The sequence below is a fragment of the Scyliorhinus canicula genome, chromosome 21 (assembly GCF_902713615.1).
Source record: "Scyliorhinus canicula chromosome 21, sScyCan1.1, whole genome shotgun sequence".
NCBI classification, from domain to species: domain Eukaryota; kingdom Metazoa; phylum Chordata; class Chondrichthyes; order Carcharhiniformes; family Scyliorhinidae; genus Scyliorhinus; species Scyliorhinus canicula.
In genome coordinates this window covers 69,816,376-69,842,663 of record NC_052166.1, presented here as the reverse complement: position 1 = coordinate 69,842,663, position 26,288 = coordinate 69,816,376, and the positions used below count along the sequence as shown (strand labels likewise).

At 49.9% G+C, this 26,288-nt stretch overlaps 1 protein-coding gene across 2 annotated transcripts in view; it reads right to left on the bottom strand.

The window, feature by feature from the left end:
• LOC119955574 (bromodomain-containing protein 3-like) overlaps positions 1 to 26,288 on the bottom strand; it is a 34,135-nt gene that overhangs the window by 6,998 nt on the left and 849 nt on the right. Inside the window, exons 2-8 of one of the 2 annotated variants that reach the window (XM_038781900.1) lie at positions 13,560 to 13,889; positions 11,032 to 11,169; positions 9,027 to 9,156; positions 8,067 to 8,266; positions 6,604 to 6,975; positions 5,188 to 5,316; positions 3,452 to 3,682 (exon numbers count right to left, since the gene is read on the bottom strand). In XM_038781900.1, coding sequence (XP_038637828.1) covers positions 3,452 to 3,682; positions 5,188 to 5,316; positions 6,604 to 6,975; positions 8,067 to 8,266; positions 9,027 to 9,156; positions 11,032 to 11,169; positions 13,560 to 13,766 — 1,407 coding nt within the window. In that variant the 5' untranslated portion in view covers positions 13,767 to 13,889. The remainder of the gene's footprint in view (positions 1 to 3,451; positions 3,683 to 5,187; positions 5,317 to 6,603; positions 6,976 to 8,066; positions 8,267 to 9,026; positions 9,157 to 11,031; positions 11,170 to 13,559; positions 13,890 to 26,288) is intronic. The other variant, XM_038781901.1, reaches the window with a different exon arrangement.

Genomic DNA, 26,288 nt, shown 5'->3' with positions numbered 1-26,288 from the left:
TTGAATGGCCTCCTTCTGCTCCATAACAATTTAGTGATTCTGTGAAACCCTTACACAACTGACAATAACTGTCTGAGGGACCCGTACCCCAGTGAGAGTCAGTGTGTGTGGGACCCGTACCCCAGTGAGAGTCAGTGTGTGTGGAACCCTACCCCAGTGAGAGTCAGTGTGTGTGGGACCCGTACCCCAGTGAAAGTCAGTGTGTGTGGGACCCGTACCCCAGTGAGAGTCAGTGTGTGTGGGACCCGTACCCCAGTGAGAGTCAGTGTGTGTGAAATCCGTACCCCAGTGAGAGTCAGTGTGTGTGGGACCTGTACCCCAGTGAGAGTCAGTGTGTGTGGAACCCGTACCCCAGTGAGAGTCAGTGTGTGTGGGACTTGTACCCGTGAGAGTCAGTGTGTGTGGGACCCGTACCCCAGTGAGAGTCAGTGTGTGTGGAACCCTACCCCAGTGAGAGTCAGTGTGTGTGGGACCCGTACCCCAGTGAAAGTCAGTGTGTGTGGGACCCGTACCCCAGTGAGAGTCAGTGTGTGTGGGACCTGTACCCCAGTGAGAGTCAGTGTGTGTGAAATCCGTACCCCAGTGAGAGTCAGTGTGTGTGGGACCTGTACCCCAGTGAGAGTCAGTGTGTGTGGAACCCGTACCCCAGTGAGAGTCAGTGTGTGTGGGACTTGTACCCGTGAGAGTCAGTGTGTGTGGGACTTGTACCCCAGTGAGAGTCAGTGTATGTGGGACCCGTACCCCAGTGAGAGTCAGTGTGTGTGGGACCCATAGCCCAGTGAGAGTCAGTGTGTGTGGGACCCCTACCCCAGTGAGAGTCAGTGTGTATGGAACCCATACCCCAGTGAGAGTCAGTGTGTGTGGGACCCGTACCCCAGTGAGAGTCAGTGTGTGTGGGACCCAGAACCCAGTGAGAGTCAGTGTGTGTGGGACCCGTACCCCAGTGAGAGTCAGTGTGTGTGGAACCCGTACCCCAGTGAGAGTCAGTGTGTGTGGAACCCGTACCCCAGTGAGAGTCAGTGTGTGTGGGACCCGTACCCCAGTGAGAGTCAGTGTGTGTGGGACCCCAGTGAGAGTCAGTGTGTGTGGAACCCGTACCCCAGTGAGAGTCAGTGTGTGTGGGACCTGTACCCAAGTGAGAGTCAGTGTGTGGGGAACCCATACCCCAGTGAGAGTCAGTGTGTGTGGGACCCGTACCCCAGTGAGAGTCAGTGTGTGTGGAACCCTACCCCAGTGAGAGTCAGTGTGTGTGGGACCCGTACCCCAGTGAAAGTCAGTGTGTGTGGGACCCGTACCCCAGTGAGAGTCAGTGTGTGTGGGACCCGTACCCCAGTGAGAGTCAGTGTGTGTGAAATCCGTACCCCAGTGAGAGTCAGTGTGTGTGGGACCTGTACCCCAGTGAGAGTCAGTGTGTGTGGAACCCGTACCCCAGTGAGAGTCAGTGTGTGTGGGACTTGTACCCGTGAGAGTCAGTGTGTGTGGGACTTGTACCCCAGTGAGAGTCAGTGTATGTGGGACCCGTACCCCAGTGAGAGTCAGTGTGTGTGGGACCCATAGCCCAGTGAGAGTCAGTGTGTGTGGGACCCCTACCCCAGTGAGAGTCAGTGTGTATGGAACCCATACCCCAGTGAGAGTCAGTGTGTGTGGGACCCGTACCCCAGTGAGAGTCAGTGTGTGTGGGACCCAGAACCCAGTGAGAGTCAGTGTGTGTGGGACCCGTACCCCAGTGAGAGTCAGTGTGTGTGGAACCCGTACCCCAGTGAGAGTCAGTGTGTGTGGGACCCCTACCTCAGTGAGAGTCAGTGTGTGTGGGACTTGTACCCGTGAGAGTCAGTGTGTGTGGGACTTGTACCCCAGTGAGAGTCAGTGTGTGTGGGACTTGTACCCCAGTGAGAGTCAGTGTATGTGGGACCCGTACCCCAGTGAGAGTCAGTGTGTGTGGGACCAAATACCCCAGTGAGAGTCAGTGTGTGTGGGACCCCTACCTCAGTGAGAGTCAGTGTGTATGGAACCCATACCCCAGTGAGAGTCAGTGTGTGTGGGACCCGTACCCCAGTGAGAGTCAGTGTGTGTGGGACCCGTACCCCAGTGAGAGTCAGTGTGTCTGGGACCCGTACCCCAGTGAGAGTCAGTGTGTGTGAGACCCGTACCCCAGTGAGAATTAATGTGTGTAGGACCCGTACCCCAATGAGAGTCAGTGTGTGTGGGACCCAGAACCCGGTGAGAGTCAGTGTGTGTGGGACCCGTACCCCAGTCAGTCAGTGTGTGTGTGGGACCCGTACCCCAGTCAGTCAGTGTGTGTGGAACCTGTACCCCAGTGATAATCAGTGTGTGGGACCCATACCCCAGTGAGAGTGAGTGTGTGGGATCCGTACCCCAGTGAGAGTCAGTGAAGTCAGTATAAAAAAACCCAACTGATAACCAGCCAATCAGAATGATAGTATCCTTGTTCGAAAGAATTCTATTCATTCATCCTGTTGTACACTGGAAGAGTCCAGTCATTGATTGGCATCGAGGAAAGCATTTATTGCTCTTCTCTAATTGACCTTCTGAAGCTGGTGGTTAGTCACCTTAATAACGGAGTGGCTCGCTGGACCAGTGGAGAAAGCAGTGAAGAGTCAAACCTACATTGATGTAGGTCAGACCGAGTATGGATGGCAGATTTCTTTCCCAAAAATACATCAGGAACCAGATTTGTGTTTTCTACAATCGACTTGTTTCATGGTCCTCATCTGACGTTTTGGTCCAGGGTGAGGGCAGCACAGTAGGTGGGTTTGAGTAGGGTGATCATTGCTCGGCACAACATCGAGGGCCGAAGGGCCTGTTCTGTGCTGTACTGTTCTATGTTCTAGTAGCACAGTGGTTAGCACTGTGGCTTCACAACGCCAGGGTCCCAGGATCGATTCCCCGCTGGGTCACTGTCTGTGCAGAGTCTGCACGTTCTCCCCGTGTCTGCGTGGGTTTCCTCCGGGTGCTCCGGTTTCCTCCCACAGTCCAAAGATGTGCAGGTTAGGTGGATTGGCCATGATAAACTGTCCCTTAGTGCCCAGAAAATGTTAGGGGGGGTTATTGGGTTAGGGGGATGGGGTGGAAGTGAGAACTTAAGTGGGTCGGTGCAGACTCGATGGGCCGAAGAGCCTCCTTCTGCACTGTATGTTCTATTTAATTAATTAACTGCAATGAAATTCCACAACTGTAGAGATTTGAACAAGTCTCTCCAGATCATTCGTTCAAGCTTCTACATTCCGAGTCCAGTATTCTATTGGCCTGACTGAAAGAACCCCCTTCCTGTGAAGTTGCGACTTTGGTCCTGACAAACCTTTGCACGGATGACTGTATTCACTGTATTCATATAAATATTTTTGTTAGGACAGTCACCAGTGCTGCTAGAAATAGACAAGAAGCGTTAGTAAAAACATGCTTAATGTAAAGATGTGGTGCTGATATCTACCATGTTCCTTTGAGTGGAGGGGTTGCCGACACCCACCTGCTCCTGCAGTTCCGCCAGTCGATTTGCCCGCTCCTCTTCCGAATCCGAGCTGTTGGAATTAGAGGAGGATTCACGGCTGCTGTCACTCGATGATATTTTGGGCTTGGCAATGATTGGAAGTTGTGGGGGAAGAGGCGGAGAAACGTCAACAGGCTCGTCTGGCATCTTTGCAAACCGCATTTCAAATACGTCCTAACAGGAATAAACAAAGTAACCATCAACGTGTGAAGACCACGTTCAGTACTCAACATGGTTGGCTGGACGTTGACAGGGCGGCCAGAGCGCTGACCGGGCGCACTGACCGGGGGCGCTGACCGGGCGTCCGGATGGCGCTGACCGGGTGGCCGGGAGCGCTGACCGGCCGGCCGGGGGCGCTGACCAGGCGGCCGGGGGCGCTGACCGGGCGCACTGACCGGGGGCGCTGACCGGGCGTCCGGGTGACGCTGACCGGGTAGCCGGGGGCGCTGACCGGGCGGCCGGGGGCGCTGACCGGGCGGCCGGGGGCGCTGACCGGGCGGCCGGGGGCGCTGACCGGGCGCACTGACCGGGGGCGCTGACCGGGTGGCCGGGAGCGCTGACCGGGCGGCCGGGGGCGCTGACCGGGCGGCCGGGGGCGCTGACCGGGCGGCCGGGGGCGCTGACCGGGCGCACTGACCGGGGGCGCTGACCGGGTGGCCGGGAGCGCTGACCGGGCGGCCGGGGGCGCTGACCGGGCGGCCGGGAGCGCTGACCGGGGGCGCTGACCGGGTGGCCGGGAGCGCTGACCGGGCGCACTGACCGGGGGCGCCGACCGGGCGTCCGGGTGGCGCTGACCGGGTGGCCGGGAGCACTGACCGGGCGGCCGGGGGCGCTGACCGGGCGCACTGACCGGGGGCGCTGACCGGGTGGCCGGGGGCGCTGACCGGTCGCACTGACCGGGTGGCCGGGGGCGCTGACCGGGCGGCCGGAGCGCTGACCAGGGGCACTGACCGGGTGCGCTGACCGGGCGCACTGACCGGGGGCGCTGACCGGGGGCGCTGACCGGGGGCGCTGACCGGGCGCACTGACCGGGCACACTGACCGGGTGGCCGGGGGCGCTGACCGGGCGGCCGGGGGCGCTGACCGGGTGGCCGGGGGTTCTGACCAGGCGCGCTGACCGGGCAGCCGGAGCGCTGACCGGGCGGCCGGGGGCGCTGACCGGGCGGCCGGAGCGCTGACCGGGCGGCCGGAGCGCTGACCGGGCGGCCGGAGCGCTGACCGGGCGGCCGGGGACGCTGACCGGGCGTCCGGGCGTCTCTGACCGGGTGCGCTGACCGGGGGCGCTGACCGGGGGGGCCAGGGGGCACTGACCAGGGGGCGCTGACCGGGCGGCCGGGGGCGCTGACCGGGCGGCCGGGGGCGCTGACCGGGCGGCCGGGGGCGCTGACCGGGCGGCCGGGGGCGCTGACCGGGCGGCCGGGGGCGCTGACCGGGCGGCCGGGGGCGCTGACCGGGCGGCCGGGGGCGCTGACCGGGCGGCCGGGGGCGCTGACCGGGCGGCCGGAGCGCTGACCGGGCGACGAGGGGCTATGATCGGGCGGCCGAGGGCACTGACCGTGCAGCCGGGAATGCTGACCGGGCGGCCGGGGGGCGCTGACTGGGCGGCGCTGACCGGGGACGCTGACCGGGCGGCTGGGGGGGCGCTGACCGGGTCATGGTGCAGTTTCATACAATCCTACCTGCAGTTTCCTGGCCATCGCCACCACTTCATGATCCGGAGGGTTGTACTTGTAACAGTTGGAAAACATTAATCGGATGTCCGCAGCAAATCCCTGGGCATCCAGATAATCCCGACTGTCCATCTTTTTCTGAAAAACCGAGTACCATAGAAATTCTGCATTACCAATGGAATACTGCAAGTATCTGATTGAGGAGGAAGCAAACATGCACCCTGACTATCAGCACACTCGGTATCGCAGTCGCATCAATTCAAATAAACACAAAGCAAAATATCGCCATCGAGAAACAAGGACTTGCATTTCTGTTGTTCCTTTATTACGAGGATTTGAGTGTAGGAGTAAAGAATTCTTGCTGCAGTTGTACAGAGCCTTGGAGAGACTGGTCATTGGATGGACATATGGATGTTCTATGTATCTAGAGTATTGTTTACAGTTTTAGTCTTCTTGCCTAAAGAAAGATATATTTACCATAGAGGGAGCACAATGAAGGTCCACCAGACTGATCCCAGGGATCGCAGGATTGTCCAATAAGGAGAGATTGAGGAGACTGGGCCAGTATCCCAGAGAGTTTAGAAGCATGGGAGATGATCTCATTGAAGTTCACAAAGTTGTTACAGGGCTCGGCAGGGTAGGTGCAGGAAAGCCGTTTCCCCTGGCTGGGTGCTTCTAGAAACAGAGGGCACCATCTCAGTCTAGGGGAAAGGCCATTTCTGACTGAGGTGAGGAGGAATTTCTTCACTCAGTGGGTGGAGTTCTATCCCCAAGAAGCTGTGGAGACTCGGTCATTGAGTGTTCAAGACGGAGATGGGTAAATTCCTAGATGTTAAAGATATGAAGGGATGTGCAGACAGTGCGGGGAAATGGCACTGAGGGAGAAGATTGGCCATGATCAGTTTGAATGGGAGAGCAGATTTGAGGGGCTGAATGGCCTATTCCAGCTTCCTAACACAGCTCTGAACAGCCTACTGTCACCCCCAACAATACAATGCTCACTCAGTACTAGATTTTCTTGCTCTCATCGTTATAGTGGGACATGAACCCTGAAGCAAGAGCACTTTCCACTGGACCATAGCTGAGGGCCTTCGCCATTTCTTTGTGCCAATTTTGTTTGGGGAGCGTGCAGTGTGCAAATTGGCTGCTGTTTCCTACATTACAATGCCTATGGTTTAAGTTATTCATTGATTGCAAAGCACATGGAGGCATCCTCAGATTAGAGCAGCAGAAATGGAAGTCCTTTCTTTCTTCTTGTCTCACTTAAATTATGAGAAGGTACAGTTGCCCCCCCCCCCCACACACACCAACCCTAAAATCTAGGCACCAGTACAGAGAGACCTGAAACTAAGTGAAGCATGGTGATGGGTGCTCAATAACGAGTGCAAGTTCCCTCTCTGTTGGGCACAAGAGAAGCTAACGTACTTTCACACTGCTGAGGTCCATCGGATGCTTAATGATTTCGTGATAATCGTGCAGTTCCAGGGCCTCAGCATCCACTGGTTTGTAGAAAGGCCATGCATAGGCAGCATGTTTCTTGGATAGCATTTCCTTCAAGATGTTGTCGCAGTGCCTCAGGTGTTCTGTCAGTTTCCCCTTCTTGCCCAGAGGATGCTGTAGCTCCACCTCCTCCGTGTCCTTCTTTGATGGTTTGATTGGATGCCCGGTCTCCTTCCGCAACGCTTGCTTTGAGAGCTTGGGTTGTGCTGAGGCCGGAGGAGGGGACTCGCTGTTGCTCGCAGTGATGGCACAAGTGCTGGGAGTGGTCGTGTCTGCTTTCCGCTTCACACCTTTTTTCTAGAAAGAACAAAAGGTTTTTACATCAACAAACAACCTGCTCACTCCCCAAAACCATAACCTTCATCTGACTGTATCACTCAGCCTCTCCTGAATCATTTGTTGTTCACCCAGGGTGGCACAGTGGTTAGCTATCTCACAGCGCCAGGGACCCGCATTCGATTCCAGCCTTGAGTAACTGTGTGGTGTTTGCACTTTCTCCCGTATCTGCATGGGTTTCCTCCGGCTGCTCTGTATTCCACCCACAGACCAAATGTGAAGGCTAGGTGAATTGGCCATGATCCAATGGTTAGGTGGAGTTACAGGGATAGGGCAGAGGAGTGGGTCGCTCTTTCGGAGGGTCGGTGCCGACTCGATGGGCTGAATGGCCTCCTTTTGCACTGTAGGGATTCTATGATTCATTTACCAATTTGCCCAGTTTACTGTGGACACTTTTTCTCATCCCGTTGAAGTCACCCTCAGCTAAATCTAGAATTTCGGAGCTGCCCATTTCAAACATTACATGAACTTGAACTGGCACCAGGTAGGCAACGTACCACATGGAACTTTCCACACTGTTTACAAAGGCTTCTATCTGGAGTACTGAGACCAAAAGATATAGGAGCAGAATTAGGCCAATTGGCCTATCGAATCTACTCCGCCTAAATGTTGAATCCCTACAACTACTATATCACACTTCCCTTGCCTCCTCCTCTGCAAGATGCCGTGGTTCACATTCTGGCTGAACTACAAAGTCCTCATCCACATTTAGAAAATACAATGTGCCTTTTGAATATGATCAGTTTCTGTGGTTCCTCGTTTTCTATCTCACCTGGGTTTCCCCAATTCTGTACAGCCAGCTAAGGCCACATGAACCTCATTCTGAGCCTGTGCCTTTTCTCTCAGTCTACAGACTAGCAATTGAAGCAGAGCTTTCTCTTGTCTACTTTCCTGGATGCCTTCTACTGCCTCAGGGAGGCAGTAATTTCACACACAAAAATCCTGCCTTAAATCCAAGACTGTCGGCCTTCGCAAAGGGCTGGTTCCATCCAATCACTGCACACTGACTCACCAATGACTAAATGGAGCCAGAAGTGGAGTGGGGTTATTACCTTGGTAATCAGCTGCGTCGGTGGAGAAATTATTGGCATGACTGGGCTGGAAGACTGAGCAGGGGCCGCCGTGACCTGGGCGAGCATGGCAGTTGGCACTGCAGTGGAGATGATGATGGGAGTCGGAGAAGTCTTGGGAGGAGCTTCTGGGAAGACTGTTGGCTCACTGGCTGAAGACACTGCTGCCACCTGCTGCATTCCTGCACAGAAAGATTAGCGGCACACTAAATAGGCAATAGAGTAATGAAGACAACACTTAAACACACGTCAACTATACAGGCACACGGGGTTTTTTGGTACAAAGTCACTGGTGGTACAATCACCTCCTCAGTATTACCATTCCTCCCTTCTGCAGCTTGTCGCTTAACACTGCCTTTGGGCGAGTTCTGCTTCACATGCTCAGAGGTAAGATCTTAGTGAGGCCAATCCAACACGGTAAACAGGAAACCAGGGTTTAATCCATTCCCTGGCTAAGAAGACAATAATCATGCCAGCGTGTTATCTGATGGATATACCCACTGCCCACAAGCTTCAAAAATCCATTCTGCTATGACGGGGAACGAGATTAATAAACACCCAGGATCCAGCTCAAAAAGCAACTTCACCATGAAAAATGATTTTCTGCGATTTACTTTTTGCCAGGACACAGGTTTATCAGCACTGAGCACACACCAGATCTCTCTTCAGGCCCTCCTCAATACAAAATTACATTTCTAAACTATGCCACTATGGAATATATCAGTCCAAGCTCAATCCTGTACAAATGTTGAGTGGTGCTCACAAGGAGGAACCCTGGCTGATTGATTGCCCCTCCCTGAAGGTGCTGAGAGTCTGAACCCCATAGCTGCCCTGAGTTCCATTGGTTCAGCAGGGATCAGGGCTGGAAGCACATCCCAAGGGGAGTCACAGGTTACAAATTAAATCAGATTCGTTGTCATGCACATGCACAGCTCTAGTTACCTGGCTGCTTTCGGCCTTTGCCTCGTGGCAATGGGGCCGTCAGTTCCACTTCTTCCTGAGGCATCTGCGCAACTTTCTGCAGGAAGATCTTCTCCAGGGTCTGCGCCATTAATACAATGTCATCGCCAGGCTGCGAGAAAGGAGTGGGTTAAAAAGGGCACGCACACAGGGAATGATGGTGGGTTGAGGATGCATGATTATGACATAAATCATCGAACACCCGTCACAAAATCTCACACGTTTACTGCAGGTAAAGGGATTGTAGGGTGGGGAGATGCTTCATCAAATCTACCAGCACAGGAAACTACTCAGCACTTTGGCTCTTTAGAAGAGTTCTTCAGAAGATTCTGGCTCTTTCAAAACCTATCCACTGAGTCCCATTCACTCCTGCTCTTTCCCCATTGCCCGGAAATTTTTTCCACTTCAGGTATTTATGCAATTCCCTTTGAATGTTCCTGTTGAATTAACTTCCACCGTCTTTTCAGGCAGTACCTTCCAGATCACAACTTGTGTAAAAAAAAAAATCATTGCCCCAGTTCTTTTGCTGATTCTCTTCAATTTGTGTTGCTGATTTTCCTGTCACTGGAAACAGTTTCTCTTCAAAATTATCAGGGATTTTGATGGCGTAAATAAAAGCCTCTATTAAATCTTCCCTTCATCGTCTCTGCTCCAAGAAGAACAATTCCAGCTTCGCTGGACTGTAACTTTCCAGAACGTCAGAGAGATGTACAGCACAAGCTACAGTGAAGTAAGAAAGGAACGTCCTGGAAATATGCTGTGTGTCAGTCAGCCCTGGAAAGAGAAGAATACGTTCTCTGCCAAGGGTCCTTCCATCTCAGCTGGTGATATTCCCAGCACTATTACTTACCACTTTACTTTGCCAACAGCTGATGAAGCAGTTGCTACAGTCAAAGCATTTCACCTGGCCAGTCCCTTTAAGGCCACAACTTGTCTCTTCCAAGGGGAAGTGACAAAATCATAACATCGCAAGGCCAATTCGATTCTAATTGTTGACGAAGGCTTTGATAGATTGGCAGAGGTTTGTAAATCCTCATCTACTTTTTTTCTTGGGGTCACTTTTACGGAAAATACATTTTCGAGTTTAGTTTAACTGGAAGCCAGAGGAGAAGATCTTTGCAGGGAGAAAGGGAACATCTCTCACAGCTTTGCTGGAAGAAAACATTGGAGAGGAAGTTCTTTTTTTTTGAAAGGACAGTTGGGAAACCTGGAGGTGGATCCTTGATGGAAACAGCTGAGAGAAAGCATTGTTTGAAAGAAGATTTTAAAGTGTTTCTTTTTGAGTGTGGAGTTTGGAAACTCGCATGACAATCATCTGGGGAAATTTGAGGAGAAATCCCCAGAAGATTGTCTGAATGGCACCTGTCACTTGGTTTCAGAGGACAGTGTGTTTGTCTACAGTAGGCCTGTGGTTTCAAAGGGACTATGTGTTAACTGAGACCATAATACCACAGGATATATTTCATACCCTGTGTTATCCTTAAAATCCATTAAGGTAAGTGGGAGTGCAAGCATATTGCATTATAATCAAACTTTTCATGTTTAATAAATGTTTTATTCTTGTTGTTAAAAGCTAATTGGATTCCTGCGACTTTGTTCCTTCATGCTTTCTAAAAAAAGTATTTTGAGCCAGGGTTCCATTCTGGGATCTTCCCATCCAGTTATATCATCAACCGGGATCCTAAAAGGGTGTAAATGACAATCTGGTAGTTTCATAGTCACCATTACTGGGAGTAGCTTTCTGTTCCACTTACTCAATTAACAGAATTTAGATTCCCCAGCAGTTGTAATGGGGGTTGAACTAATTCCCCAGATTAAGCCAGGCCACAAGTAGTTTACTAAATTACTCGTCACATAACATAACCATTCCTGCTCTTTGGCGAGGGCAGATTAAAAGGGTTGGGTGGGGGCAGGAGCGACTGACGTTGATCAGGTTGACCGACAAGAAATATGAACATAAAGAAAGACTAAATTGTCGATGGATTACCTTGTTGTAGATGTAGCAGTTGGTAAACATGGTGTTGAAATCCTGCATGCACTCACTCGCACTCCAGTAATAGTTGCTCTCTAACCGCTTCTTTATTGTCCCCATGTCCATGGGCTGCTTGATAATTTTATGATAATCCTGAAAGTAAGATTTTTCAGCAAATCGTTTAAAATCCTGAAAGAAAACTGAGCATATTTCTTGCACCTTAACATTCCCGGACAGCATTGTGCCACCCACCCAGTGGCCTCCTACCCACCGGTCCACCCAGAAATGCTAATCTTACCGTTATTCACAAAGACAGCTCACCCTCGGACAGTCCAAACTCGTTACCTGTTCAATCATCTTAACTCCTCTGAGAAACCTGAGTAGTCGAATGCAGAGTAACAAGTGTCTGACCATATGGCACTCAGTTTAAATTCACCAGACACAAAAGCCCAAATCAAGTAGCAACCCCAGCCCTGACCCTGAATAATGCAGACTCAAACATTATCTCTTGGAAGGGACAGGAGCCTCCAATTCTATTCACTAGCTTCTGCTGTTGCAATGCCCCACAATCTCATTCCTCTTGTGTACAAATGTTTTTTTCTGGATTTACTTTTCAGTGACTCCGTTGGAAATCCCAGATTCTGTCCCCTCTAACTAGAGGGAAGAATGGTCATTATCGAGCCTGTCAATCCTCAATCAGATCATCCCAGAACCTACACCAGATTAAAGCAGTCACTAATCCCAACTCAGAACATCCTTCCACAATCGGGAGATTGGATTTGTTTATTGTCACGTCTACCGATGTACAGTGAAAAGCATATTTCTGCGAGCAGCTCATGTTTCATTTAGTACATGAAAATAAAATAAAAGATAAAGAAAATACATAATAGGGCAACACAAGGTACATAATTTAAATACATAGATACCGGAATCAGTGAAGCATACAGTAGTGTAGTATTAATCAGATCAGTCTATAAGAGGGTCGTTTAGGGGTCTGGTAGCAGTGGGGAAGAAGCTAATTTTGAGTCTGTTTAAATGCGTGTTCTCAGACTTCTATATCTCCTGCCCGATGCAAGAAGTTGAAAGTCTGAGTCAGCCGGGTGGGAGGGGTCTTTGATTACGCTGCCCATTTTCCCAAGACAGCATAAATGGAAGCAGAGTTGCAGTTCATATCTGTCAGGTATCTGTGTAACTGCAGCAGCATTGTCTTTATTTGATATTCTTCACCACTTGTAATGAAGCCCAAGATTCCATTATTCTTTTGATCACTTTTCTTTAATCAGATAACGATGCGTACTCCCACTACTGTTTATTACTTTATCCAGCAAGCCTGGGTTTTACAGCAGTGCTCACTGGACAGTGATTAGGAGCAGGAATGCTGGCTGATTTCCCCTCTCTTGCTAACCCAGGGATCACTGGACAGTGATCAGGAGCAGGAACGCTGGCTGATTTCCCCTCTCTATCTAACCCAGAGATCACTGGACAGTGATCAGGAGCAGGAACCCTGGCTGATTTCCCCCTCCCTCTCTCTCTCTAACCCAGGATTCACTGGACAGTGATCAGGAGCAGGAACCCTGACTGATTTCCCCTCTCTATCTAACCCAGGGATTACTGGACAGTGATCAGGAGCAGGAACCCTGGCTGATTTACCCTCTCTCGCTAACCCAGGGATCACTGGACAGTGATCAGGAGCAGGAACTCCGGCTGATTTCCCCTCTCTCTCTAACCGAGGGATCACTGGACAGTGTTCAGGAGCAGGAACGCTGGCTGATCCCCCCACCCCGCATCTCTCTAACCCAGGGTTTAGTAGACATTGATCAGGAGCAAGAACCCTGGCTGATTCCCCCCTCCCTCTCTCTCTCTAACCCAGGATTCACTGGACAGTGATTAGGAGCAGGAACGCTGGCTGATTTCCCCTCTCTCTATCTAACCCAGGGATTACTAGACAGTGATCAGGAGCCGGAACCCTGGCTGATTCCCCCCTCCCTCTCTCTCTCTAACCCAGGATTCACTGGACAGTGATCAGGAGCAGGAACCCTGACTGATTTCCTCTCTAACCCAGGGATCACTGGACAGTGATCAGGAGCTTGAACCCTGGCTGATTTCCTCTCTCTCTCCAACCCAGGGATCACTGGACAGTGATCAGGAATCCTGGCTGATTTCCCCTCTCTCTCTAACCCAGGGATCACTGAACAGTGATCAGGAACATGAACTCTGGCTGATTTCCCCCCTACTCTCTCTCTACCGCAGGGTTCTCTGGGCAGAGATCAAGAGCAGGAACCCTGGCTGATTTCTCCTCTGTCTAGTCCACAGGGACTGAGGCCAATGGTCCTCCCATATGCTTGATCAACAATAGACCAAAGGTTTGGGCAGAGGGATGAGATCAGGAGTCGCCTGTGTAACTGAAGACTGACTGGCGTGCTTCATGTACCCACCAAGCCATTTAAGCAGGATACACAAAAATAAATAAAGTGTATTATTAATCAATTTCCTTCACATTAATAACTGTATTGATCTCATAGTGCTTCTAAAGCTTGACTTACTGGCAAGTTAAGTTTCTTAGCATCAACTGGAACATGGAAGGGCCAGGCAAATTGGTGTTTCCACAGTGTTTTCACAACACCTTTCAGCATGTACTGAAGCTGATTAGTCACACGCCCAGGCCTGTTGGGGTTCATAACCTCTGGCAATGAAGTGACGACCGTCCCAATGGAGGTCAGCGGTTGAGCAGCAGTAGCTGCTGCCGACATCTGTGGGCTCCACAAAACGTCACAACTCAATGACACCGTCTGGATTCTCCTCTTTGTTGAAAGTTTCTCAAATGTAACTGAAATCCCATCTCCAACCAACCCAACGTCTCCTCACTGTGCAGCCTGTGCAAAAAAAGGGTCACGTTAGAAGAGGACAAATCAGAAGAGTCAACAAGACACACATTATCACCTTAAAGAGCATCAGGAGGAGGCAGCATCGGACACATGTCACCATGCCAACAGGACTGTGCTGGGCAGGGCAGCACAGTGGCGCAGTGGGTTAGCACTGCTGTCTCACGGCGCCGAGGTCCCAGGTTCGATCCCGGCTCTGGATCACTGTCCGTGTGGCGTTTACACATTCTTCCTGTGTTTGTGTGGGTTTCGTCCCAACGACCCAAAGATGTGCAGGGTAGGTGGATTGGCCATGTTAAATTGCAAAAAATGAGTTGTAGAATCCAAATTTCCAAAAAAAAGTTTCTCCTCTTATGTTTCTAAACTCCAGCGGATATAACTCTAACCTCTCCAGTCTTTCCTCATAAGACAACTCTCCCATTCCGGGTATTCATCCAGTAAAACTTCTCTGAACTGCTTCCAACAACATTTACATCTTTCCTTAAATAAGGAGACCGATACAGTGCACAATGCTCCAGATGTGGCCTCACCAATGCCCTGTACAACTGAAACATCACATCCTGATTTTTATATTCAATTCCTCTCGCAATAAATGACAACATTCTATGAGCTTTCCTATTAACTTGCTGGACCTGTAGACTAGCCTTTTGCGATTCATGCACTTGGACATAACGGTCCTTCTGCATCCCAGAGCATTGTAATCTCTCACATTTCGATAATAAGCTAATTTCTATTCTTCCTGCCAAAATGGACCGTTTCACATTTTCCCACATTATGCTCCATTTGCCAGATCTTTGTCCACTCACCGATCCATATCTTTTTGTAGCTTCCTTGTAACCTCTCCAGAACTTACTTTCCAACCTATGTGTCATCAGCAAATCTGGCAACCATCACCTCACCCAAATCATTGACATAAATTGTAAACGTTGAGGTCCCAGCACTGATCACTGACACAACACCCGTTGACCCAACCTGAAAAATACCCATTTGTATAACAAAAGAAAAATATTGTGGATGCTTAAAATCTGAAACAAAAACAGAAAATGCTGGTAAAACGCAGAAGATCCATTTATGCCCCCTCTCTGCTTCTTGTCAGCCAGTCAATCCTCTATCCAGCCCAATATGATATTCCCCTATAAAATAAACTTTATTTTCCACTATCACCTTTGATGTGGCACTTTATCAAATGCCTTCTGGAAATCTAAGTACAGTACATCCCCAGTTATCCACAGCATATGTCACTTTCTCCAATAAGTTGATTAAACATGCTTTCCCTTCCACAAAACCATGTTGTCTCTGCCTAATTACCTTGTGTTATAACCCCCACAGAGGTCAAGGAATGAGAACAACCGATTCCCCAGAATATAAACTTCCCTGGTAACAGGGTAGGGCTTCCCCTTAACAAGGGGAGCCCCCACTGGTATAAGAACCCTTACCTGGGTGCAGATCAGGGAGGGAGAGCCTTCAGGGATTGGAGAGTTAATTGTATTGCGAATAAACATTGCTCACTGTTTTCTACCTGCAGTTTCAAGCATGCTGCTTTGACGGATTCAACACTTGGGACGAGATTCAAGTGGAGCTGCGGTCAACAGCAAATATCCGCTTCGTCTGGGCCTTACGTGACCTCCAATCCACCAGCCAAAATGCTGCCCATCAAGAAATTAGAACTGTTTAATACAGGTACCAGTGACTGGGTGCAATATGTTGAGCGTATGCAGTATTTGTTCTGCACCGACAGGATCATTGAGGATGACAGAGACAGTGATACTGTTAACGGCTTGCGGGAGGGGCCACCTGCAGCCAAAACAAAAGCCTATCCCACCCAGATGTGTCGGATGCAGTTGTTTGCCGCTTTAGTGGCCTTGGTAGGGGAATATTGTGACCCCAAGCCACCATTGATCGCTCGGCGGTTCCAGTTCCACACGGCCATTCAGGCCCATGCTGAATCTACCAGTGACATTCTGGCCCGATAAAGAAAGTTGGCCGATACGTGTGAGTTTGGCGCGACACTCAATAAGTCCCTAAGTGACTGCTTAGTGTGTGGAATCCGCAACACAGCTACATAGAAAAAACTTCTGGCTGAAACTAACCGTGCAGTCGAGATAGCTATCTCTCGCTAGTGCTGAACAAGGGGTCCAGGAACTCCAAGGGATAGTGTGCTGAGCCTGGGCAGCCAAACCGTATGCTGTTCAAACCCTGCCTGGACTGAGGAAGCGAGCCCCCGACAGTGGGACAGCTACCGCAGAGACGCTGGCTGCCACCCCCCGGGACATGGAGTGCTGTCGCACATTTTTCCCCGACCAACACGATCCGGAGTATGGGTACTAACCGGCAGCCACTGGGCGCAGAATGTGCGAGGGCAGGCGAATCCACGAGGGACCACCCCCCGCCGTGCCGCCAGGCGCGACCGCACTTCTTTTGACCAGATTCACTACATGGAGGAGAATGACTGTTCCTAACAACTGCTACACTATGTGGCATCATCGCAGGACGCCCGATTCAGGTTTCCCTGCACATATATGGGCATTTACCAGAGCGGCGGTTATCCATGGTCAGCTAGCACACTTTCGACAATCAGGTCCAGCATCCAAACATTCACCCTTCAGGACACCAATGCACACCTTGCCACTTACATGGGGGAACCCCTGGCGATCACGGGCACTTCAAAGTTCCCGGTCGAATATGGGCAGAAGTTGGCAAACCCGCCTTTGGTAGTAGTGCATGGGCACAGGCTAAGTTTGATGGGACGGGACTGGTTATGCCACCTACGTTTGGAGTGACAGCGGGTCTGCCAAATGCACCTGCACAGCCTAGAAGGGGTTCTGGCAACGGTTCCGTCCATTTTTAAGGATGGCTTGGGCACGATAAAGGGGGGGGCGTGTCTTCGGACACCCGTTCGATCCTGTGGCAGTGCCATGTTATTTTTGTGTTCAACCGGACCCATGTGCCTTTCGGTCTAAACTGGATGCCGAGCTGGACTGTCTTGAGGGCTTGAAAATCATCCAATTTGCCGATTGTGTGGCACCGGTCATGCCCGTCATGAAACCCGAGGGCTCCGTACACCTATGCGGCGACTATAAATTGATGGTGGCCCGGATTTCTCGATGGGACAGCTATCCCGTCCCTCAAATAGAAGATTTATACACTAAGAACGGAGGCCGTTCTTTTATCAAACTCGACATCAGCCATGCATACCTCCAGCTGATTTTGGCCCCAGAATCCCGGACGTTTGTGACCGTAAACACACACCACGGACTGTATGAATACACCTGACTGCCTTTTGGAGTTACCTCAGTGTGCGCCATCTTCCAGACGGTAATTGAAAATATCCTGTGGGGGCTCCCAAATGTGGCAGTGTACCTGGCAATGTCTTAATTACAGGCTTGTCTGACGGGGAACATTTGGAGATTATGGCCAAACACCTCCGTCGATTTGCCTCCAGAGGAAAGGAAAAGGTGCGTTTTCAACACGGCCGAAGTCACTTACCTGGACCGCCATGGGTTGTATGCCATGGAGGAGAAGGTAGAGGCTATCCAGTAGACCGGATGGAACGCTCGCTTTTAGGCCTCATGAACTATTACGGGATGTTTATCCTGAACCTGGCCACACTATTAGCCCCCCTCCACCGTCTGTTAAAAAAGGGGCAGCCGCAGGAATGGGCTCACGTGCAGTTTTCACTAGGGTCAAGCAGCAACTATCGTCCTCAAAACTGCTGACCCACTTTGATCCATCCAAACCACTACAGGGGTTAAGCATTGAAAACAGCATTATCCTGTGGGGAACAAACACGCTTGGTGATCCGCTCCTGCAAAACCTCCACAACCAACACCCTGGGTGTCAAAGATGAAAATGTTGGCCCGCAACTATGTATGGTGGCCAGGGATTGATGCCGACATCGAAACGTTGGCCCAGCATTGCGCCCCATTCCAGGAGCACCAGAGCTACCGCCGGCACCACCGCTCAACCCATGGAACAGCCAGGTCGTGCCTGGTCCTCCTTCCATGTAGACTTCACGGGACCTTTCTAGAGAGCAGTGTTCCTCAGTGTTATGGACGCTCACTTGAAATGGATGGAGGTACATAGAATGCAGGCCACGACTGCTCGAGCCACGTCCGAACAGTTCGGTACACACGGCATACCCAAGGTGCTAGTTTCCAACAGTGGGGTGGTGTTTGCTAGTGCGGAATTTGGGTTATTCATGTCCACAAACAGCATTCGCCACGTACGAATGGCCCCAAACCACCCAATAGCAAATGGACTAGAGTGGGCGGTTCAAATGTTTAAGCTCAGGATGAAGCAGAAACCGGGTTTCTGGGAGACTCAACTGACACGTTTCTTGTTTTGTTACCTCACAACACCATACGCCACGAGAGGGGTCGCACCGGCCAAGTTGTTGATGGGTCATTGAAGCATCTGCACCTGTCTGAGTTTGGTCATCCCAGATATTGGCAGGAACGTCTGCCATGGGCAGGACAGAATTGAGGGGGACGCAGGCCAGCGTACACTTTGCGCATGTTCGCCCCTAGTGATCTCATGCATGCCCAGAATTTCTGCGATGGGGCCGCATGGATCCCAGCCGACGCGCTGGCATAAACTGGTCCAGTCTCTTATAGGGATGGGCACAGGACCGAGTCCAATTGGGGTATGGACCATCTCCGCTGTCACCTTGCCAACGTTCCTCAATCCAGAACAGTTTACCGCCTTTATTGCCACCAAAACCACCGCTACCCCCGGTTCTGCCAGCCATTGAGAATCAAAACATTGAGGTCGAAGATGATGAGATGCCGGATGAAATCCTGTCCTACTCTGATTCTGAGTCAGCCACAGATATATTGGCGCCACCGGAGCCTGTTGTGCCAGGTCCCGCAACTGAGCCAGCCTTGCCATCACCACCCAGGCGCTCGTCACAAAAGCGTCGATCCCCGGTCAGGTATACACCTACGGATACCACGCAGACGGCGCCCTAAAGACATCCGCAGGCAAAGAAGCAGAGAGATCTTCCGAGTCAGTATACCGATATGGACATGACTGCAGACTTTGCGGAGGAGCCAGTGGAGAGGAGCATATAACCCCCATGGAGGTCAAGGAATAAGGACAATCCGATTCCCCATGCCCTCCATGGAATATGAACTTCCCGGTGACTGGGTTGGGGCTTCTCCTGAACAAGGGGAGCCCTTAGTAGGATAAAAACCCTGACCTGGCTGCAGGTCAGGGAGGGAGATCCTTCGGGAGTGGAGAGTTGATTATACTGCTCACAAACCTTGTTTATTGTTTTCTACCTGCTGTTTCATGCCTGCTGCTTTGGCAGATCCAACACCTTGAACTTATCCAAATGCCCTGATACAACTTCTTTAATATTTTCCGTACGACAGATGATAAGCTAACTGGCCTGTAGTTTCCCGCTTTCTGTCTCTCTTCTTCCTTTTTGAATAGGGAGTTAATTTGCTATCTTCTAATCTAATGGGTCCTTTCCCCAATCTAGGGAGTTTTGGAAAATTAAAACCAATGCGACTACTATGTCACTGGACATTTCTTTGAATTCCCTGGGATGAAATCCATCAGGACTTGAGAGAGCAGAATACGGAGAGGGAATTTTAGAGGTGTTCAAAATCATGAGGAGTCTGGACAGAGTGTACAGGGAGAAACTGTTCCCATTGGCAGAGGGTTGAGAACCAGGTATTGGTTTCAGGAGAATGGCAAAAGAGTAACAATATGAGGATAGTAGCAATGCTTACAACTGTGTGCACGCTGAAGGCAGATTCAATCGTGGCTTTCAAAAGGGGATTGGATAGGCACCTCAATAGAGATTTCAGGACCAAGGGGAAAAGTGGCTCTTGGAAAGAGCCAGTGTGAGCAACCTCCTTCTGTGCTGTAACCATTCTATGATTTTATGAAATATATGTTACACTGATCGCCTTACGGTTAATTACAGTTTAAAATTGCCCTTAATCTGAATTCAGAAGACCACCATATATAACTCCAGCACTTCAGAAACTCAGAGTTGCTTTCACAAATCATACATCCCATGGACAACAATAAAATGCACAACACAACCAAACAGCAACTATTAGGAAATGTAAGAAACTCCATGGCAACCATTCACAGTGAATAAACCTAACAAAGCACATCTTAATGACGAGCATCTGACATAATTTACAGTATACCACACACGACACCACAGCTGCTATCATGCGTGAAAGGTTTTGGAAAGTTTTACGATGTTAGAGATGCTATATAACTGCCTGTTGTTTACTGTAGGGTCCTTCACCATCACATCAACCAGCAGCACACTCGACAACGCAATGTCAATAACCTCAACAGCCCAAATATCCCACAAATCCCCCCCCCATAATCCATCAAATACTTAGTACCTATATGAAGATACACTCACTGTAAAACAAGTCAAGTGGCACATTGCAAAATAACTCATTTAATTGTTGTTGCTGTTCAAGCTGGGATATGAAAGCACTGTAGGGAGCAACGGGATACAATTAATAATCACCTGCAGTTTGTATAGATAATTGAATGGAACAATAGAACGGGACGTCAAATCATCAGGTTTTAAAAATCAAAATATTTCACTTAAAAGACGTGGAATGGGATTTATTTACTCACTCATTGTAAATGAATGGTCCTGATTTTTAGTTTTGGCCATGAGTCAATTCAGACAAACTAAATCTGTAAGTGAGGTGTTATTAACCTGTTCTTGGGATACAAGTGAAACCCCACAGCTTCTGTGTTTGAGCCTCTGTAACCCAGAGGAATACTATCTGCTTAAACACTAAATTACCAGCTGTAATGAAGAGTCTTAAAAAAAAACACTGCCACTGATGTTTAATTGAAACACATCTAGTTTAAAAATGTGTATCTATAAATCACAGATTTACACAAGTCCAGAGAAGATCAATTCAGAGAAACAAATTCCTCTGGTGGTGGACGACTCCAAGGTGAAGGGCCAGAATCTTAAAATTCTGCTGCCCCCCCCCCCCTCCATGTGGTGGTCAACATGAAGCAGTACTGGTTCATCAGCTGGGGTTGATGGGAGGTTTGGGGGGGGGGGGGGGGGGGGGGGGGAGATGACACAGCACGTATTAATCAGCAAGAGGTTTCCTGCTCATGTTGACTTGGTGCCATGAGCCTTCATGGGGTTCAGAGTCATGTTCAGGACTCCCAGGGCAACTCCCTTCTGACTTTAAACGGCCCCTAGCTCCATTCGCAACTTGTCACATAGTGAAGCAGTCCATGTGCAAATGCAGCAACACCTGGACAAATGTACAAGTGGCAAGTACATTTGCATCAGATAAGTGCCAGCCAATGACCATCTCCAACAAGAGAGGATCTAACCATCACCCCTTGACATTCATGGCATTACCATGACTGAATCCCCCACTGTCAATATCTTGGTGGATATCATTGATCAGAAACTGAATTGGACCCAGCCGTATAAATACTGTGGCTGCCAGAGCAGGTCAGAGGCTGTGAATCCTGTGGCGAGTAACTCACCTCCTGACTCCCCAAAGCCTGTCCATCACCTACAAGGCACAAGTCAGGAGTGTGATGGAATACTCTCCACTTGCCTGGATGAGTGCAGCTCCAACAACACTCGACACCATCCAGGACAAAGCAGCCCCGCTTGATTTCTCCCCCTTCCACAAATATTCAGTTCCTCCACCACCGCTGCACAGTGGCAGCCGTGTGTACCATCTACAAGATGCACTGCAGGAACTCACCAAGGCTCCTTAGGCAGCAACTTCCAAACCCACCACTGCTCCCATTTAGAAGGACAAGAGCAGTAGATACCTGGGAACTCCACCACTTGGAAGTTGCCCTCCATGTAACTTACCATCCTGACTTGGAAATATATCGTTGTTCTTTCACTCGCTGGGTCAAACTCCTGGAACTCCCTCCCTAACAGCACTGTGGGTGCACCTACACCTGAAAGACTGCATTGGTTCAAGAAGGCAGCTGACCACCAACTTGTCAAGAACAACAAATGCTGGCCTAGCCAGGGAGCTCACATCCCACGAATAAAAGAAAAATTGAGCTCGGGTGTTGAATGATGACGTCAAGAAGCAGTTCTTCACACAGCGGGAAATGGAAATCCGTAAACCCCTTTCCAGAGCGAGTCTGGGTGTGGGGAGGGGGAGTGTCTGAACCAAACTTCATAAACATGACTGACAGATTTTTGTTGGGTAAGGATATTTAGGGATAAGGAGCCAAGGCAGATGGGTGCAGATCAACGTGATCTAATTGAAGGGCAGCAATTTCCCAATCCTGAATGACCTCCTGCTGCTCACCCTTGGCATTAAATCTTTATAATCAGAACAGTTCTCATTCATCGGTAATCTAGTACCAACTGCAAAGAAAATATCACTTATTTGGAAGATTAATCATCCCTTTGAATAGTAGGTACAGAGGAACAACCTGAATTAAAGAACCACCTTCCACCCTGTTTAAGGGCCAATATTCTGATTGCTTCTATCTAAAGTAGCAAAGCAGACTGATCAAAAACAGCAGGAAGATCCGAGCAAGAGTTCTGGTGCCAGAACCTGCAACAGTTTGAATACTTTTAGAGCCAATGTCATGGTGTGAGTGAAGGAATCGTCAACCAAAGGACCAAAACTGAACAAGCATGATAGACAAGATCAATTTGAAGGGGTTTTGTGGAAGCAACATGTTATTTTCCATAACCTGGTTGAGTTCTGCCCTGCCTCAGATTATCTGCTGCTGAAGCAATCATTCATGCCTTTGTTATCTCCAGACTTGACTGTTCCAACACTGTTCCGACCTGCCTCTCATGTTCCCTAAATTTGAAGTTGTTCTTATCAAATGGCAAAGCAGGCTTGATGGGCCAAATCATCTATTTTTCCTCCTGTTTCTCAAGATTTTATGACTTCAAATGTCACTCACCCATCGCCTCCTGTGACCTACATTGGCTCCCAGTGAAGCAAAGCCATGATTATAAAATTCTCATCCTAGTTTTCAACTCTCTCAATGTCCTCATCCCATCCCTATCTCAGCTCACTTCTCCAGCCCCAGAATCCGGAGCGTTATCAGTGCTCGAATACTGGATTCTTGAGTACTCCCAATTTCTATCACTCCCTTGTCATCATAATAACTGGTGTTTGTGTGTGGCGTGAGCTGGTGGTGTGTGTGGGGATTGAGCTGGTGGTGTGTGTGGGGATTGAGCTGGTGGTGTGTGAGGGGATTGAGCTGGTGGTGTGTGTGGGGATTGAGCTGGTGGTGTGTGTGGGGATTGAGCTGGTGGTGTGTGTGTGGGGATTGAGCTGGTGGTGTGTGTGGGGATTGAGCTGGTGGTGTGTGTGGGGATTGAGCTGGTGGTGTGTGTGGGGATTGAGCTGGTGGTGTGTGTGGGGATTGAGCTGGTGGTGTGTGTGGGGATTGAGCTGGTGGTGTGTGTGGGGATTGAGCTGGTGGTGTGTGGATTGAGCTGGTGGTGTGTGGATTGAGCTGGTGTGTATGGATTGAGCTGGTGGAGTGTGGATTGAGCTGGTGGAGTGTGGATTGAGCTGGCGGCGTGTGGATTGAGATGGCAGCGTGTGGATTGAGATGGCAGCGTGTGGATTGAGATGGTGGCGTGTGTGCATTGAGCTGATGTGTGTGGATTGTGCTGGTGGTGTGTGTGCATTGAGCTGATGTGTGTGGATTGAGCTGGTGGTGTGTGGATTGAGCTGATGTGTGTGGATTGAGCTGATGTGTGTGTGAGTTTAAGTATTAAGAAACTATAGGTGCTTATATAGATACAGTACTGTAAGGTACACTCTGTACTACATCTGGGGTCACCTGACACGGGTTTGAAGGTCAGATGGCACATGTTTGGAAGTTAGCCAGCATGGTAGATGAAATGACCTTGTTCTTGCACTTGATGGAGTGTTGTTCTTTCAGCCTGTAATATGACACAGGCAATGGGGATGAATATGGAGATATTTAGGGCTCTGTCTTGGCATTTGCTAGAGCTGATGTGCTTGTCGTCCAATGCATTAAGCCATTTGACCCAACACCATTAGTGTGAAATGCAAAGTGTAGCTGGAGGAGTTTGAAGCATACGCCGATGACATTTATGTGGTGATGCAAAGTGGCAAATTCCAAAGGCTTGGTTTGTGTCAGATGAGGCAAAAATTGAGGGAAACAGATGCCCAATTTATGACCCATTTGAGTCAAGAATCGAATGGATGCAATTACATTGTGGCAGATCTGAATAACCAGAGAATGGATCAGATGGTCCAATACTGCAAGTTGGATAAATTGAGGCGTAAGCTGCTGGGGGCTTAACATTGATGACACTTTGTAAACAGCCACTGCATTCAAAGTAATGGTTAGACAATTTCACAGCATGAAACGTGGTCCCATCTCCGCCATTGACAGGACAAACGTTGAGGTTAACCGACTGACACGACAGAACCCACGTAGGTATAAATGTAAATAGCAAAAGCCTGAGTTTCGGATCTGGCAACTTGCAGCATTATAGAAGATACCCGCTGACCTGCCAAGGGAAGGATATGCAAAAAACGTGGGGACATAGATCAATTTCCCAACAAGTGCGGAAGCAAAGCTGAACAGGGAGGGTCACCAGACAAACCAGGTGACAGAAAAAAAGATTGAAGTAGCACGACTGTGAAGCGAGTTGAGGATATGGAGAGTGAGGACACCAATATCAAACACGGGTACAGATTTTGTGTCAAGGGACCCCAGGAACTGACACATTCTCAGCTGACACCATTATTCATGCAGCCAATAGAAAGGAACACAATGAGAGGCTGAGATTAGTATTGGTTACAGTGCAGTCAGCAGGACTTATGGTAAATGCTGATTTAGCACATGGGGCTGGTTTAGCACAGTGTGCTGAACAGCTGGCTTGTAATGCAGAACAAGGCAGCAGCACGGGTTCAATTCCCATACCGGCCTCCTCGAACAGGCACCGGAATGTGGCAACTAGTGGCTTTTCACAGTAACTTCACTGAAGCCTACTTCAGAAGATCCAGAATTGGATGACAACATTCAGAGAATCAAAGCTAGAAACTGGGAGAATTGCTCATTCAAGGCTTACATTACAAAACTAGATGAACTCTACACAATTGGGAAGTGCGGTCTTACAGGCAGCAGACTTGTAGTGCCACAAAGGTTTAGTCCGAAACTAGTGATGCCAGTTCATGAGAGTCACTAAGCAAAACTTACAAACCGAAGTATGGTGGTCAGAGATGAGAAAAGATGTGGAGCAGTTTGTCAAAACATGTCATGGATGTCAACTTGTCAGCAGACCAAATTCACCAGAACCAGTTCACAGCCCACAGTTACTGACTGGGAGGATGTAGGAGTTGATTTCTTCGCCCTATTTTCATCAGGAGATTTAGTTATACTTACCTGTAATAATAAAAGTTAATCAAATGGATAAGGTGGTGGCAGATCAGGGGGGTAGATAAGTGATTGTGACAGGGGCGCTGGAGGGGAGGTTAGTGGCGTTGTTAAGTGTACATGGCCCCAATTGGGACGAGGTGGGATTCGAAAAGAAGGTGTTTGGGGCCATCCCCGACTTGGACACACACCAACATAGTTTGGGGGGGGGGGGGGGGGAGACTGGAACTTGGTGCAGGAGCCAAGGTTGGACAGATCACAGCCGCACTCGCTGGTCCCATCGGGGGAGGGCAAAGGCGTTGGCTAGGCTAACGGTGGAAATGGTAGGGGTGAACCCTTGGAGGTTTCTGCACCCGAGGGAACGGGAGTACTCGTTTTTCTCAGCAGTCCATAAGGTATACTCGCGGATCGACTTTTTCGTGGTGGGGAAGACTTTGCTGGCTGGGGTTAAGGGGTCGGAATACTCGGCAATTTCAGTGTGAGATCATGCTCCGCATTGGATGGATATGGTGCTGGAGTAAGGGGTAGCGCAGATGCCGGGGTGAAAATTAGATGTGGGGCTTTTGGGGACCAAGTGACAAAATTGGAACGGTAATTAAGGAATATGTAGGTTTCAACTGTACGGGTGAGGTGTCGAAGGCAGTCGTCTGGGAGGCTCTAAAGGCGGTGGTGAGGGGGGAGGTGATTTTGTTTAAGGCCAGGGTGGACAAAGAGGAGAGACTGGAGTGGCAGAGGGTAATAGATGAAATGTTGGAGGTATATAGGAGTTATGCAGAGGATGGGGACCCAGCAAAGCTGGAAAAGTGGAAGGAACAACAGGCGAGCTTTGACCGACTATCTACCAGGAAGGCGGTGCGCCAACTGAGACGAGCAAGGGGTGTAGTTTATGAAAATGGAGAAAATGGGGCGTAGGTTAGCAGGTCAGCTACGGAGGGAAGCAGCAGCAAAGGAAATTGTACAGGTGAGGGATAGGGCAGGGAAGTTGGTGGTGGCTCCAGATCTGATTAACAAGGTTTT